The sequence below is a fragment of the Centropristis striata genome, chromosome 7 (genome assembly GCF_030273125.1).
Source record: "Centropristis striata isolate RG_2023a ecotype Rhode Island chromosome 7, C.striata_1.0, whole genome shotgun sequence".
Taxonomy (NCBI): domain Eukaryota; kingdom Metazoa; phylum Chordata; class Actinopteri; order Perciformes; family Serranidae; genus Centropristis; species Centropristis striata.
In genome coordinates, this window is record NC_081523.1 from 21,358,926 (window position 1) to 21,375,116 (window position 16,191).

At 40.7% G+C, this 16,191-nt stretch overlaps 1 protein-coding gene across 1 annotated transcript in view; it reads right to left on the reverse strand.

Moving 5' to 3' along the window:
- Positions 1-16,191, reverse strand: part of fancc (FA complementation group C) — a 90,145-nt gene that overhangs the window by 67,041 nt on the left and 6,913 nt on the right. The window contains exons 3-8 of the mRNA XM_059336502.1: positions 15,150-15,237; positions 14,884-14,978; positions 8,508-8,615; positions 8,345-8,409; positions 8,009-8,173; positions 7,673-7,829 (exon numbers count right to left, since the gene is read on the reverse strand). Coding sequence (XP_059192485.1) covers positions 7,673-7,829; positions 8,009-8,173; positions 8,345-8,409; positions 8,508-8,615; positions 14,884-14,978; positions 15,150-15,237 — 678 coding nt within the window. The remainder of the gene's footprint in view (positions 1-7,672; positions 7,830-8,008; positions 8,174-8,344; positions 8,410-8,507; positions 8,616-14,883; positions 14,979-15,149; positions 15,238-16,191) is intronic.

Genomic DNA, 16,191 nt, shown 5'->3' on the forward strand with positions numbered 1-16,191 from the left:
AAAAAACCTATATTGTGAGGATGTTTTGAAAATTTTGAGGGGGCGCTAGTGAGTCATTTTGCAAGGTCAATTCCCGCGAATACCAGAATACGTAAATTTCAAATCTGATTTATGTATATTCCAAATATGGTGAGTTTTTGAATATGATAAAGGCCTCAAATAAGCGATTTACTTTCCCTAAAAATAATAATAATGAAATTTGAGACAAATTGGACAATGTATGGTCAAGTTATACAGTCTCGTGAAAGATGGCGAGACGCCATAATTTGCCGCCATGCCACGCCCACATAGAGTGACTGTCGGTAAAGATTTATACAACTTTTGATCCCAAAGGCCTTGTGATGGTATTGACCAAGTTTGAAGTCAATTGGATAAAATATGTAGGAGGAGTTCGTTAAAGTATGTGACCTGGAAATGGCCCAAAACAATGACAAGTGCGATATTCAATCCAAGATGGCCGACTTCCTGTACGTTTTCGGGTATGGGTTCTTGAGGCTTTTTGGTGCGTCTTCCCATGATTCATGTGTGTGCCAAATTTCGTATCTCTACGTGAAACCTACTGCTGGGGCTAGGCGTTAAAGTTGTTACTTCCTGTTGCCATCGGGGGGCGCTATGACTGTGTGTCAATATTTACATGTGGGTGTGTTCAGGGCTGGACCCTCATCACCTGTGAGAAAATTGGGACAGATGGGACAATGTACGGGCAAGTTATACTGTCTGGTGTGTTATGGCGAGACGCCATATTTTGCCACCATGCCACGCCCACATTGTGTGACAGGCGGTAAAGATTTATACAACTTTTGATCCCAAAGCCCTGGTGATGGTACTGACCAAGTTTGGAGTAAATCGGATGAAATCTGTCGGAGGAGTTTGTTAAAGTATGCAACGTGGTCATTTTATGAAAGGGGGCGTGGATTAAGTATAAGGGGCGGGGCTTTATGAAATATTGTTATTTAGAAGTGTTAAGGGCTGGACTCTGATGAAGCATGAGAAGTTTGGACCAGATGGGACAAAGAATGGAGAAGTTATAACAATCTCGTGTTTTATGGCGAGACGCCATATTTTGCCGCCATGCCACGCCCACATAGTGTGACCGTCGGTAAAGCTTTATACAACTTTTGATCCCAAAGTCGTTGTGATGGTACTGAGCAAGTTTGAAGTCAATTGGATAAAATCTGTAGGAGGAGTTCGTAAAAGTATGCGACCTGGAAATGGCGAAAAACGATGACAAGTGCAATATTCAATCCAAGATGGCTGACTTCCTGTACGTTTTCGGGTATGGGTTCTTGAGGCTTTTTGGTGCGTCTTCCCATGATACACATATGTACCAACTTTCGTGTGTCTACGTGAAAAAAACCTATATTGTGAGGATGTTTTGAAAATTTTGAGGGGGCGCTAGTGAGTCATTTTGCAAGGTCCATTCCCGCGAATACCAGAATACGTACATTTCAAATCTGATTTATGTATATTCCAAATATGGGGAGTTTTTGAATATGATAAAGGCCTCAAATAAGCGATTTACTTTCCCTAAAAATAATAATAATAAACGGACCAATTTCAATAGGGTCCTCGCACCATTAGTGCTCGGTCCCTAACTAGGACTGCGCGCAGTACTGAACGGGCCCTCGCAAAGTGGAGCCGTCGGGGGAGGGCACGTCGGACGCGGCGCTGTTGGCTCAGTCCTTATGTGTACCAAATTTCATGTCTCCTACCACTGTGCTCGGGGTTGGTGCATAACATGTGACTTCCTATAGCCAGCAGGGGGCGCTATGACTGTGGGTCAATATTGACACGTGGGTTTGTTCAGGGCTGGACCCTAATCACGTGTGTGAAATTTGGGACAGATTGGACAATGTATGGTCAAGTTATACAGTCTCGTGTGTTATGGCGAGACGCCATATTTTGCCGCCATGCCACGCCCACACAGTGTGGCCATCGGTAAAGATTTATACAACTTTTGATCCCAAAGGCCTTGTGATGGTACTGACCAAGTTTGAAGTCAATCGGGTGAAATCTGTAGGAGGAGTTCGTTAAAGTATGCGACCTGGAAATGGCCAAAAATGATGACAAGTGCGATAGGCAATCCAAGATGGCGGATTTCCTGTTGGGTTTGAGGTATGTGTCCAAGAGGCTTTTTGGTGCGTCTCCACATGAAGCACGTGTGTACCAAATTTCGTGTCTCTACGTGAAACCTACTGCTGGGGCTAGGCATAAAAGTTGTTACTTCCTGTTGCCAGCGGGGGGCGCTATGACTGTGTGTCAATATTGAAATGTGGGTGTGTTCCGGGCTGGACCCTAATCACTTGTGTGAAATTTGGGACAGATTGGACAATGTATGGTCAAGTTATACAGTCTCGTGGGTTCTGGCGAGACGCCATATTTTGGCGCCATGCCCCGCCCACATAGTGTGACCGTCGGTAAAGATTTATACAACTTTCGATCCCAAAGGCCTTGTGATGGTAGTGACCAAGTTTGAAGTCAATCGGGTGAAATCTGTAGGAGGAGTTCGTCAAAGTATGCAACGTGGTCATTTTGTAAAAGGGGGCGTGGATAAAGCATAAGGGGCGGGGCTTTATGAAATATTGTTCGTTAGAAGTGTTAAGGGCTGGACTCTGATGAAGCATGAGAAGTTTGGACCAGATGGGACAAAGAATGGAGAAGTTATAACGATCTCGTGTTTCATGGCGAGACGCCATATTTTGGCGCCATGCCACGCCCACATAGTGTGACCGTCGGTAAAGCTTTATACAACTTTTGATCCCAAAGTTGTTGTGATGGTACTGACCAAGTTTGAAGTCAATGGGGTTAAATCTGTAGAAGGAGTTCGTTAAAGTATGCGGCGTGGAAATGGCGAAAATTCCATATTCGATCAAAGATGGCCGACTTCCTGTACATTTTAGGGTATGGCTTCTTGAGACTTTTTGGTGCGTCTTGTCATGATACACGTATGTACCAAATTTCGTGTGTTTACGACAAACCTGTGTGAGGTAGTGAAATTTAGGGGGCGCTAGTGAGTCATTTTGCCACGCCCATTCCCGCGAATACTAGAAAACGTAAATTTCACGTGACATCAAGTTATATTCCAAAAATGGTGAGTTTTTGAATATGATAAGGCCCCCAAAAAGGCGATTCATTTGGGAGATGAATAATAATAATTCCTTCAATTACAATAGGGTCCTTGCACCGTTAGTGCTCGGTCCCTAATAAAAAGAATAATCATTCGAAATACAATAGGGACCTCGCAGGTCGTTGCCTGCTCGGGCCCTAATAATAATAACTAGGACTGCGCGCAGTACTGAACGGGCCCTCGCAGTACACGCGTGTCGGGGCACGCTGCCGTCAGGGTTTGTGCGTTACAGGGGCCAGTCTATACCACCCCTATGAATTTCATTGCCTTAAGTCTTATGGTCTGGGCACAGTGGCACTTATTAAATTAAACTGCCGCCAGAGCGCCACCTAGGGGCCGATCGATAAAATCTTCAAGGGTTATCCTCAGATGGGCATTGACAATAAGTATACCAAGTTTGGTGTTAATCCGACCAACCGATATGGAGATATAAAATACTTCAATTTAAAGAGCGCCACCTAGTGGTCATCGCCCAAAATTTTGCAGAGAGCCTCAGGAGCTCATGGGGAAGTAGTAACCTGAGTTTCATGTCATTCAGACTCACCAATGTGGAGATTTGCAACACTTTGTGTTTTGTGTTGAAAATAGCGCCACCTGCAGGAAGTTGTTATTTAATAACTTGAGTATTCTTTGGGTAATCAAAATTCTTTTAATAACTTTTTGTTATGAGGGTCCATAGATGCTGTGTGCAAAGTTTGGTGCAAAACGATGAAATTGCCTAGGAGGAGTTCGAAAAAGTAGGTTTATGACATTTCGTGAATTTGCGAAAAAAAACGGTAGGCGAAAATGGGCGTGGCCTATATCACGAGATTCAGCACGACTCAGTGAACGCGTGGATGTAATTTTTTTGAATGTGCGACAAAGTATGTGGGAGTTATTAGCCTAAACGCACTTTCCTTTATTGTAGCGCCACCTAGTGCTGGAAATTCATGTTGACAATAGATTATAACATTTTTCACCATGTGTGACTTATATTTAAAGTTTCATGAGTTTTGGGGTATGTTCAGGCATTGAAAAATGCAATAATTTGGGCACGAGAATAATAAAAATTAAATTAGACTGCCGCCAGAGCGCCACCTAGGGGCCGATCAATAAAACCTTCAAGGGTTATCCTCAGGAGGGCATTGACAATAAGTATACCAAGTTTAGTGTTAATCCGACCAACCGATGTAGAGATATAAAATACTTCAATTTAAAGAGCGCCACCTAATGGTCATCGGCCAAAATTTTGCGGCGAGCCTCAGGGGCTCATGGGGAAGTAGTAACCTGAGTTTCATGTCATTCAGACTCACCAATGTGGAGATATGCAACACTTCGTGTTTTGTGTTGAAAATAGCGCCACCTGCAGGAAGTTGTTATTTAATAACTTGAGTATTCTTTGGGTAATCAAAATTCTTTTAATAACTTTTTGTCATGAGGGTCCATAGATGCTGTGTGCAAAGTTTGGTGCAAAACGATGAAATTGCCTAGGAGGAGTTCGAAAAAGTAGGTTTACGACATTTCGCGAATTTGCGAAAAAAAACTCCAGGCGAAAATGGGCGTGGCCTATATCACGAGATTCAGCACAACTCAGTGAACGCGTGGATATAAGTTTTTTGAATGTGCGATAAAGTATGTGGGAGTTATTAGCAAAAACGCACTTTCCTTTATTATAGCGCCACCTAGTGGTGGAAATTCAGAATGACAATAGATTATAAAATTTTTCGCCAGGTGTGACTTATATTTAAAGTTTCATGAGTTTTGGGGTATGTTCAGGCAGTGAAAAATGCGATCATTTCGTCACGAGAAAAATAAAAATAAAAAGAATAATCATTCGAAATACAATAGGGACCTCGCAGGTCGTTGCCTGCTCGGGCCCTAATAAAAAAAAAAATAATAAATAATCATTCGAAATACAATAGGGACCTCGCAGGTCGTTGCCTGCTCGGGCCCTAATAAATAATCATTCGAAATACAATAGGGACCTCGCAGGTCGTTGCCTGCTCGGGCCCTAATAAAAAACTAGGACTGCGCGCAGTACTGAACGGGCCCTCGCAGTACACGCGTGTCGGGGCATGCTGCCGTCGGGGTTTGTGCGTTACAGGGGCCAGTCTATACCACCCCTATGAATTTCATTGCCTTAAGTCTTATGGATCTGGGCACAGTGGCACTTATTAAAATAAACTGCCGCCAGAGCGCCAACTAGGGGCCGATCAATAAAACCTTCAAGGGTTATCCTCAGGAGGGCATTGACAATAAGTATACCAAGTTTGGTGTTAATCCAACCAACGGATTTGGAGATATAAAATACTTCAATTTAAGGAGCGCCACCTAGTGGTAATCGTCCAAAATTTTGCAGCAAGCCTCAGGGCCTCATGGGGAAGTAGTAACCTGAGTTTCATGTCATTCAGACACACCAATGAGGAGATTTGCAACATTTCGTGTTTTGTGTTGAAAATAGCGCCACCTGCAGGAAGTTATTATTAAATAACTGGAGTATTCTTTGGGTAATCAAAATTCTTTTAATAACTTTTTGTCATGAGGGTCCATAGATGCTGTGTGCAAAGTTTGGTGCAAAACGATGAAATTGTCTAGGAGGAGTTCGAAAAAGTAGGTTTGCGACATTTCGCGAATTTGCGAAAAAAAACGGGAGGCGAAAATGGGAGTGGCTTATATCACGAGATTCAGCACAACTCAGTGAACGCGTGGATATAAGTTTTTTGAATGTGCGATAAAGTATGTGGGAGTTATTAGCCAAAACGCACTTTCCTTTATTATAGCGCCACCTAGTGGTGGAAATTCAGGATGACAATAGATTATAAAATTTTTCACCATGTGTGACTTATATTTAAAGTTTCATGAGTTTTGGGGTATGTTCAGGCAGTGAAATATGCGATCATTTGGGTACGAGAAAAATAATAAAAAGAACTAGGACTGCGCGCAGTACTGAACGGGCCCTCGCAGTACACGCGTGTCGGGGCATGCTGCCGTCAGGGTTTGTGCGTTACAGGGGCCAGTCTACACCACCCCTATGAATTTCATTGCCTTAAGTCTTAAGGTCTGGGCACAGTGGCACTTATTAAATTAAACTGCCACCAGAGCGCCACCTAGGGGCCGATCAATAAAACCTTCAAGGGTTATCCTCAGGAGGGCATTGACAATAAGTATACCAAGTTTGGTGTTAATCCGAATAACCGATTTGGAGATATAAAATACTTCAATTTAAAGAGCGCCACCTAGTGGTCATCGGCCAAAATTTTGCGGAGAGCCTCAGGGGCTCATGGGGAAGTAGTAACCTGAGTTTCATGTCATTCAGACACACCAATGTGGAGATATGCAACACTTTGTCTTTTGTGTTGAAAATAGCGCCACCTGCAGGAAGTTGTTATTTAATAACTTGAGTATTCTTTGGGTAATCAAAATTCTTTTAATAACTTTTTGTCATGAGGGTCCATAGATGCTGTGTGCAAAGTTTGGTGCAAAATGATGAAATTGCCTAGGAGGAGTTCGAAAAAGTAGGTTTGCGACATTTCGCGCATTTACGAAAAAAAACGGTAGGCGAAAATGGGAGTGGCCTATATCACGAGATTCAGCACAACTCAGTGAACGCGTCGATATAAGTTTTTTGAATGTGCGATAAAGTATGTGGAAGTTATTAGCCAAAACGCACTTTCCTTTATTATAGCGCCACCTAGTGGTGAAAATTCAGGATGACAATAGATTATAAAATTTTTCGCCAGGTGTGACTTATATTTAAAGTTTCATGAGTTTTGGGGTATGTTCAGGCAGTGAAATATGCGATCATTTGGGAAGAAGAATAATAAAAAGAAAAAAAAGAATAATCATTCGAAATACAATAGGGACCTCGCAGGTCGTTGCCTGCTCGGGCCCTAATAATCATTAGAAATACAATAGGGACCTCGCAGGTCGTTGCCTGCTCGGGCCCTAAAAAAATAAATAATCATTCGAAATACAATAGGGACCTCGCAGGTCGTTGCCTGCTCGGGCCCTAATAAGCCGATTCTGATATTTTGTTAATCCTTTGTGATTTATATTCAACTTTCACTAAGAGTTCTGAAAAGATTCATTCTGTTTTTATTTACAATTATAAAACTTCTGGCCTGATGTTAAAACTGAGTCCTTTTTTTTCTCAAGCACAAATGTCAAACATGAGAGATTCCGGTTTCTTAGTTTTTGAGACTTACTTTTGTTTTCTGTTTTACCTCAGAAAACAAAATATATTCAGGGTTTGAGCTGTTGTTTAGATAAAACAAGCATTTTGAAGATGCTGCCTTGACCTTTTAGGGGCATAGTTTCACCTTTTCTTTTCTTTTTTTAACATTTCATAGGCATTAAAGGCTGTAGATAATCAGCAGATGATTTGATAATAAAAGATAATTGTGAGGTGCAGCCTTAAACGAACAGGGTATTAAGTCAGTGTTTAGCTGTTGATTAAACTAGAACTCATACTTTTGACAAATCTGATCATAGCTATCATTGTAGTACATGACGTTATCCTTTTTGAGTTGTGATTTTACTCAAACTCCTCAACAAAAGTTCACCCACCAACAGTGACTGTGCCAGTTGCTGCTTTATCGTCTGTGGCGTTGACCCTGTGTTGGTGAGAACCGACTCCAGCAGACTGAGCACGGCCTCCTCCAGGCTGGGCAGGTTGTGATACCACAGAGAGACTACTGCCTGCTCCTCCAATGACAAGCAATGGCTGAAAAACAAACCAAAACATATGGGATGACACAATCATCACATCTGAAATATTACAGCTAAAAACATGATTTATATCACATCACATCACAGCTAAAATTTACATATGCACAACTAAATAGAAAAACGTCTTGATAAACATATTTTATAGTGAAACTCAGCAGCTGTGTGTTCTCCTACCTGGAGTAGGCTGAGCTCAGAGCATCCAGAAAGTCTTCACTTAGTGCCGCCCTGACACAAGGCACTGCCTGCTGCAGCAGTGCACCAATGAGAGGAGCAGCCTCGGGACAAGTGACCAGAGGGACACAAGCCTCTGATGTGACCAGAATGTTGTCACATGAACACCTGTACAGAGTCATACAGACAAAAGACATCCCATTGGGTCTGGGAAAACTGTAATGATCATTTTTATCCACTATTTCTATCCATTTCATAGACCAATCAATAAATCAAGAGCGATTCAAACAGTCATGAATAGAACCGTTAGCTGCAGCCCTAGTTTCTTCTATGCTGTACCTCTGATTTATTTCACCCAAGGAGCCGCAACCTTTTCCTATGTTTTCCTGCAGCAGTGCCACCATCTGAAATACAAGAAAGAGCACAACTTGCATAAACATCTTTATAATTACATACAGCGTGTATGCAGGCAAGATGCAGGCAAATAAAGGGCTTATTTTACCTTTCTAAGAACTTTGAGATGGTACTCTTTAAGTGGTACACCCAGTTGCTTCATTAATGTCTGAGCTGCATCATCGTCTTCTTCTGTAGCAAGCTGACACAGCACTTTCTGTGGGAGGCCAAGCAGGCATCAGAATGTGAAGCAGATTATTGGCACTTTTATGTGTATATCTATAACCGTGGACAAGGCTTTAATACAATCTGCACAAAACCCCAAGATCCATAACATCAAAGCTAATTAGTTACTGGAATATAGGATGACTCTGTTGGCGTCACATCATTTGAACCACATGAGCGGAGAAAAGGCGTTCCAGTAAGTGAGAATGTATGGACAGCATATGAGCAACTTCAGAAATGAACATTCTTTGTTACAGAGGGCCTTGGTGTTTTACAAGCATTTTTCAGAAGGGGCCTCATCATACACTGATGAAACTAGACTAATAAACTCGGCTGATTCTCGTCTGTGAAAAAAGTAATGAGGGAACAAAGGGAAGGAAAAGACTCGTACTGTAAGTCGTAATGGTACAAGAGTGGCTCTCAGAACTGAAGGATGTGTTTTTTTTCTCGACAAATATAATAAATGAGATAATTCAAAAGCAAAAGAAGGGTTAAAAGGCAGATTATTTTACGTTCAATGTCAGTATTCTTAGAAATAAGACACAGCATTTAGCTGCCTTGCAATTTATAAACTAAATGTTTGGCAAATAAAGCCCAAAAACCTGTTACTTTGAATTAGGGATTGATTCAAACTCGAAATACTCCTCTCTGTTCGACCACAAAAGGTTTATTCACTGGTACACGTTGGAAAGTGTGATCCAACAGAAACAGCCAAGGCCTCACATCTTCAGCACGCATCTGTTTTTACAACTCCAACGAACCGAAAAACAGAAACGACCCCACCACTAAGAGTAGACTGAAAAAGTACAAATCCCTTTCAAACTGCAGATAAAAGGATATCAACACAAGATGAAGAGAGAAAGAGATTGAAAGAGGCACGGTATGTCAGAAAAAAGAGGGTAAAAAAACAAAAAGTGAAGGATGAAAAACAAAATCCCAGGCAGAGGAGCACTGCAGCGCTGTTGGTGGAGCTGTGTGGTTTCTTTGGCCTGGCTCTACAGCACGCTAAGATGCTTACCCTCCACATAGTCTCACAAAACAACCCCAATCACTACCATCTGAGCGCCCTCAAACTCTGCACATTGAGTACATACAAAACCAATCACACTTATCCCACCCTGGGTAAGGAGGCACGGTGGGGCTGGGGGATGAGAGAGGGAAGGAAGACTGGTTAGAAGGAATGGCAGAGGGAGACTGGAACGCACTGCGATGGCTGCATTTAGAGCGGGGAAAAAGGGTGTGGTCACCAGAGGAATGGGATGAAGGGCAAATGGATAGATGGATGGCAAATACTTTAGGTCAAAAGTCATCTTTCTCTCACTAAAAAAAAACAGCAACCGAGCTGGCTTTGGGGGCTTGGACATGCTGCTGCCATAGAAATTATCCCTCCATAAATCTAAAATTAAAACAGAGGATGTAGAAAAATGCAGAAGGCAAAGTCGGGTTGGTTTTGATGGGTGCCTGTTAACAATTACTAAGCCATGATTGAATTCCCCCAAAACCAATGAAAGACTCAAGTATAGCCTCAGATAGTCAAAACAGCAGAGACCAATAGAGGGACGAGGAACGAGGGAAAAGAGTACAGAAAAGTCAGGAAAATAATGAAGTTATAGTGTACTGGCAAAGAGTGCATGAAAGAAAGAAAAAGAGTGTTATTTCAAACAGTGTGTTTTCCTCCTAAATCAAAGGCCCAATCTATAATCTTTTGACCACATGACTTTGAGGTATTTTAACATTTTTGAAAATGAAAACAACTTTTACAACACTGATGTCACCAAATAGCACCAGAGAAGATCCCAAACTTTGATTTAGTTTTCGATCAGAATAAACTGGGAGTGATGTCTGCTTTCAAATAAGGCTGCACGATATGAGGAAAATATGCAATATGCGATAACATTGTTGAACATGAGGATAACAATATTACACCAGATAAATAAACAGGTATTAAAGTGTATTCGGTTCTGCTTTCCTGCTGCTTTTAGTATACTGCTAAAATACAACAAATTGCTTGTTGCATTGAAAAAAAATAAAAGGAAATTATTTCCAATGTTCTTTGCTGGACACTGAACATTGAACTAAACACAAAAGACACCAATAAAAAAAAATGATGATAGTTACAGTACCTGTATCTGTGAAGTGTCTACGCACAGTCACAACAAGATAACGTTCATGATTTAGAAAGAAGAATGCAATATTAGTTACAACAGGTAACACCCACATTGTCTCTTTGTATGTGGACAGCACTGGTGGAATGTTACAAAGTATATTTAACATTGCAGTTTTACTCCACTACATTTAGCTGCCATTTTAAGCTACTAGTTACTTTTCAGGTCAAGATTTCACAAAATCTGATCAATAACCACATAAATGTATATTAAATAGGTGAAATTAGCCAACAACAGTAAAATGTTGCTTACATAAATGCATAATAAAAACAAAAATAATAATACACCCACATTTGGAATATAGATATCTTACTTTTGAAACTTTAAGTACATTTTGATGCTGATTCTTTTGTACTTTCACTAGAGAACGTTTTGAATGCAGGACTCTGACTTGTAGTGGAGTAATTCTGCAGTGTGGTATTAGTACTTTTACTTAAGTAAGGGATCTGAATACTTCTTCCACCACTGATGGACTGATCAAACAAGAAATAAGCATATTAGAACTATTCCTGTAAGTTAAAGGACAAAACGTAATGAAATAAATATTTCAGCAAGCCAGAAGGATGCCACCCAAGAGGACAGATTAAGGGGGAAACATCATTGTCACAAAGAGACTTTCATCTCCAAATTAAACACAGATTACAACAGCAGAGAGTCCAAAATATTCAAAGAATCTAAAATGTTTTCAAACCATTAAGCTGCCACAGTAGCTCCGGGGCCTACCTGGGGTTCACCCTGTTTGAGTCAGTAGATACACATCAGAGATTAAACTATCAAACCATCCATCCCTCTAATATTACACTCTCAATGCTTTACTCATCTGTCATCTCCTCAGAGATCATGCCATGTTGCTGCAGCACTGTGTGGTCCCCCTGCTAGTACAGGATGTAGAGAAACAGACCGATTGAGCTAATGACTATCTGACATAGCTTGCAGCGATGTGGCTGTACCCAGCATTCATCAAACCCAGTGAGAACACTCAGATGTGGAGAGGAGAGGCAGACAGGGAGGGGTGAAGATAGACATTTGGGGCGAAAAGGCAGAATACTCAGCACATTACCACTCTTTAAAGAGAAAAATACATGTGGCTTCTAATAGTATATACAGTAGCAGGACAACACATGTTTTTACACGAATACTACATATGAGAACACATGCAAAAACTTACACAAACAGGGTATTTAGGTGCCACTTAGCACCAGACCCCCAGTCTATTATGGAGGCAGCAAGAAAACAATGTTGGGGAGCAAGATCAGACAGGGCTAACAGAAAACAGGCTGCATTCTGCATTCCGGGACAGGCAGTCCAACACAACACAGACACAAGGAGAGACAGAGACAGACCATCTCTGGCCTAAAACCATACATCTGTATTGCTCCCCCAGACGGGATGAGCTGCGGTGAATAGGTTTTTTTGTCCTTCCCACCATTCCTGTCATTTGTGGGGAGTGGAAGCATCTTTGGAGAAGAAGGGAAAGAGAATGAGGAGGAGATGCAGAAATGGATACGAGTTTAATGTACTTGTGCACTTTGGACACTTCCCTCCGGTAGTGTCCTTCACACAGTTTTAGTATTTGAATTTGACCATCAGTGCTGTAACACAAGCATTAAGCTCCAATGCACTTCTATACAATGTTAAAATACAGTTTAGAGCTGATGTAACCTAATCAAGGATGAATGCAATCGTTGTTTGAGGAATGCACTCACAGCAAATCAGGTGTTGCAGCGATTAGTGCAAGGTTGTGTGGGATGTAGGTGTGTCACCGATTTGTGTCTGCATTGTGTTCCCCATGGTGCTTGCAAGTGTCCAAGCTGCTATTATGCCATGAGTGATTGTCTGCCCGCATCAACAGATTAAAGAAACACATTTACTTTCATAAACTAACCAGGACGGAGTACTTCCAAAACAGGGGTTTGGAACTGTTGCACCAAAATGAATAACAACAAAATTAAACATAATGTTGTTGAGTTGTGTCCAATCAGATTACCAGTTATGTAATTGGCCACTGCAGCGTGACGCTGGGTTGTGTCTCCAAAAGTTGATTCAGTATCCCCTGTAGTCCTCACCAGTGCAGCCAAAATGCACTACCCCCATTCAAATGAATAGAGGATTGGTGATTTCATCACAGCGCCTGATTTGGCTTGTATACAGCTGAAGGGTCAGCAGAAAGGAGAGACATTTAAGGAGTTTTATTTCAGTTATTTCACAGTAATTATGGTTCTACTACCATTTGAGAAGTCATGTAGACTGTTTGTAATCTTAGCAAAGTTTACCATCTCACTTAGCCTTAACTGTTGCTGCCATATTCTAAGAAATTCTTCCCTCCTATCATGATCTTCTCCGTCCAGCAAAAAGTAGTACGGTAAAAATAGCTTTAGCAGAGATAAAGTGATTCACAAAGGTATTGATGGTAGAGAAACATAAAAGCCATGAAATATCCCTTTTTCCTAAACATCTTCATGGCTTAAAGAAATATTTTAATGTATGCATTTAATTAAAAATGTAAACCTATACACCATACGTACTTACACACATGCACTTCACATGCATATATACAGACATATGCCCATATAAAAACAGACACTGTAGACACAAACAAAACCATGCACATATGCACTCCGCTTCCCCTCGTAGGGTCAAAGACCATCTGGCAAATTCAAGGTTTACTTTCAAGGCACTGTTTTAATTAGCAAGATGTTTTATTAGATGAGAAATTAATCAAAAGAATACAAACACACAGTTAATCTGGCAAAAATGTGAAGGTTCCACTTTGTTTATCATAAACCATCTGTGTGAACCCTCTCAAAGTTGAAAACTGCAGAATCTTTTCTTCCCTCTGTTCTCTTTGCCTGCTTTTTGTGTGTGTGCGCGCCATGAAAACACAGTGAGCAAGATCAACTAACCATAATATCAAGGCTGATCCTTCTCTGGTGACAAGAGGCAGTGAAACAGTCAATTTTAATTTGCTTTGAAAATATGTTTTACAGTTTTGGGCACAAAATGCTTAGACTAACAGAGACCCAATCTGTATCATTCATCATCCATGTCCCTTTGGAGAGGAGATACAGAGGGCTGGCGAGAGAACTCCTATTAAAAGTAAATTAGACAGAAAATCTCTTCAGCAGCCCAAAAGCAGTCAAAGATGGATTCTTTTTGGTTTGTTGGGGTATTTGTTAAAGGGATGATAATCAATCTGTATGTCCAGTCTTTCCAGAAGTAATTAGAACATAGAGAGCAAACAGATGATCATATGATGGCTGACAGGAGGACAATATACAGTAACAACTAAAATGTTATGAATGGGCTGAACCGTATCTTATCAGTAGTTTTTGTCTTTACCTTTTCCAGCTTCCCTCAGTTATGATTATGCCTTTAATATCTGGGTATCCCCACTAGGTGGATCCATATGACCAATGACTGAATGAAAATGGAATGGATCCAAATCACAGGGTGTATAATTAAATTATTTTTCACTTTGGTTTACAATGCAAGCAACATACTTTTTTTATTCTTTTTATTCTTATTTGAGTTTTTTTTGTTGTTGTTGTTTCTTAGAAAAATCATTGCTATAACTGCATGTACGTTTTTCACCCTAACATGATTGAAACAGAGCAGCTAATATTGGTAGCAACAAGTTGTCACCGCACCTTTCTCTTTACTTTGCAGTGTGTGTGTGTGTGTGTGTGTGTGTGTGTGTGTGTGTGTGTGTGAAAACCAGAGATCGATGGCGAGGAGAGAACAAAATGCAAAACAGCCTCTCACGCTGAGCCGAAATGGTAACGATTTGCTGCCAGCTACCAGACCAAAAGATTTCTAAATAGTGAAATATTCAGTTCAGTCCAGCGTATTTCTACCTTGTTCCTCCCTGATCTTGAATATCAATACATTTCTGGGATAAAAAAAAAATATTTTAAAAGCAGTTCATTGTACACGCAAAGATAAAGAGATTGCCATATAAAAACAAATCACAGATAACTTTTCTTAAACCTTGTCCCTTATTTATATCTTTAAAAAATAAATAAATATTCTCATTCGACCCAATTCACTTATGCCTAAATTCCCTATTAACAGAGATTGAGTAAGTCTAGTCCATACCCGTATCCACTGGTTGGCTTTTCTTTCCACAGCATCGCCTGGATGCTCCGAGTACAGTCCCCACAGACACTGGAACAACAGCCCTCTGCCTGTAGCTGCAGACAACAAGACACCACGGATGTGTTGATTTCTGGTTTAATAGGACACCCCTTACAGAGATTACAAGCATCAAAATGACTCATGCTTGTAAAGAGACTAACATTAGCCTGGACCTGATCCATCCACTATTCCCCAATACAGATGGAGCTCTCCAAAGGTGCACTCACCATCAGCAGTGACATATGGGTTCCAGCAGAGTCGGCCAATAAACTGCCCTAGGAGGGGCAGCTTCTTCATGGTCTCTGTTGTGGAGCCCTTAGGGACAGAACGGAGACAGCCACAGGCAGGAGAAAGTGGGTTCAATTGTCTGTATGTTTAATTTATAATAATCTTACATCTTTGAGCACCTAGCTTGGGCTAATAATGTGCAAATAATCAGACTCATACATGACAAAGGTGAAATAAATCCAAAAAAACAAATCTTCTGCGTTGTTTCATTGTATTATAAGTGTTTGCACCTCATCCCCCGTTCCATATGCTTTTGTTTTATCCTTCTAAGCTATCCACCTTGAGCCACAACATCAAACATTGCACAGGTGCACAGTATGATACTGGTGCATCACCTTTGTTTCCTGTATTCTGGTCTGGTCACAGTTAAAACAAAAAAATCGTGAGAGATACACAGTGCAGAACAGGGCTCTGGTCGAGGGTGCTATACCTGTAACAGTTTAATAGTGTGTATGTGTGTGTGTGTGTGTGTGTGTGTGTGTGTGTTTATCCACCAGATTTCAACAACAGACCATGTGATTTGTTTCACCTCACAGCCAGTTAAAACATCCAGAAGTTTTCAAGCTAGGGTAAACACTGTATTTAGGAATTTACCTCATTTTTTTGAAAGTTTTGAAAATATTCTATTTTCCCAGATAACATTCAAACATTTCAAACTAATATTTGATTCAGGATAACTCTGTAAAGACACAGGTGTACAACTTTTTTTTGTTCCATCTTACAACTTGGGTTTAATATATCTTGGAGGTTTCTGGACACTTCACACATTCTTTTTTTTTTTTTTTTTTTTTTTACAATATTATGACTGCACTGGGACCTACAGTAAAGAAAGCACATCAAAGAGGTAACGTATTACTTAAATTTACAAGCATGTCTGCACATGTGTGCATGAATCATGTTTATGTGAATTTACAGTATTAGTTAGTATTCATAACGTATTTAAAGACCATATCATACATTTCACCTCTCAGCTAATTAAGC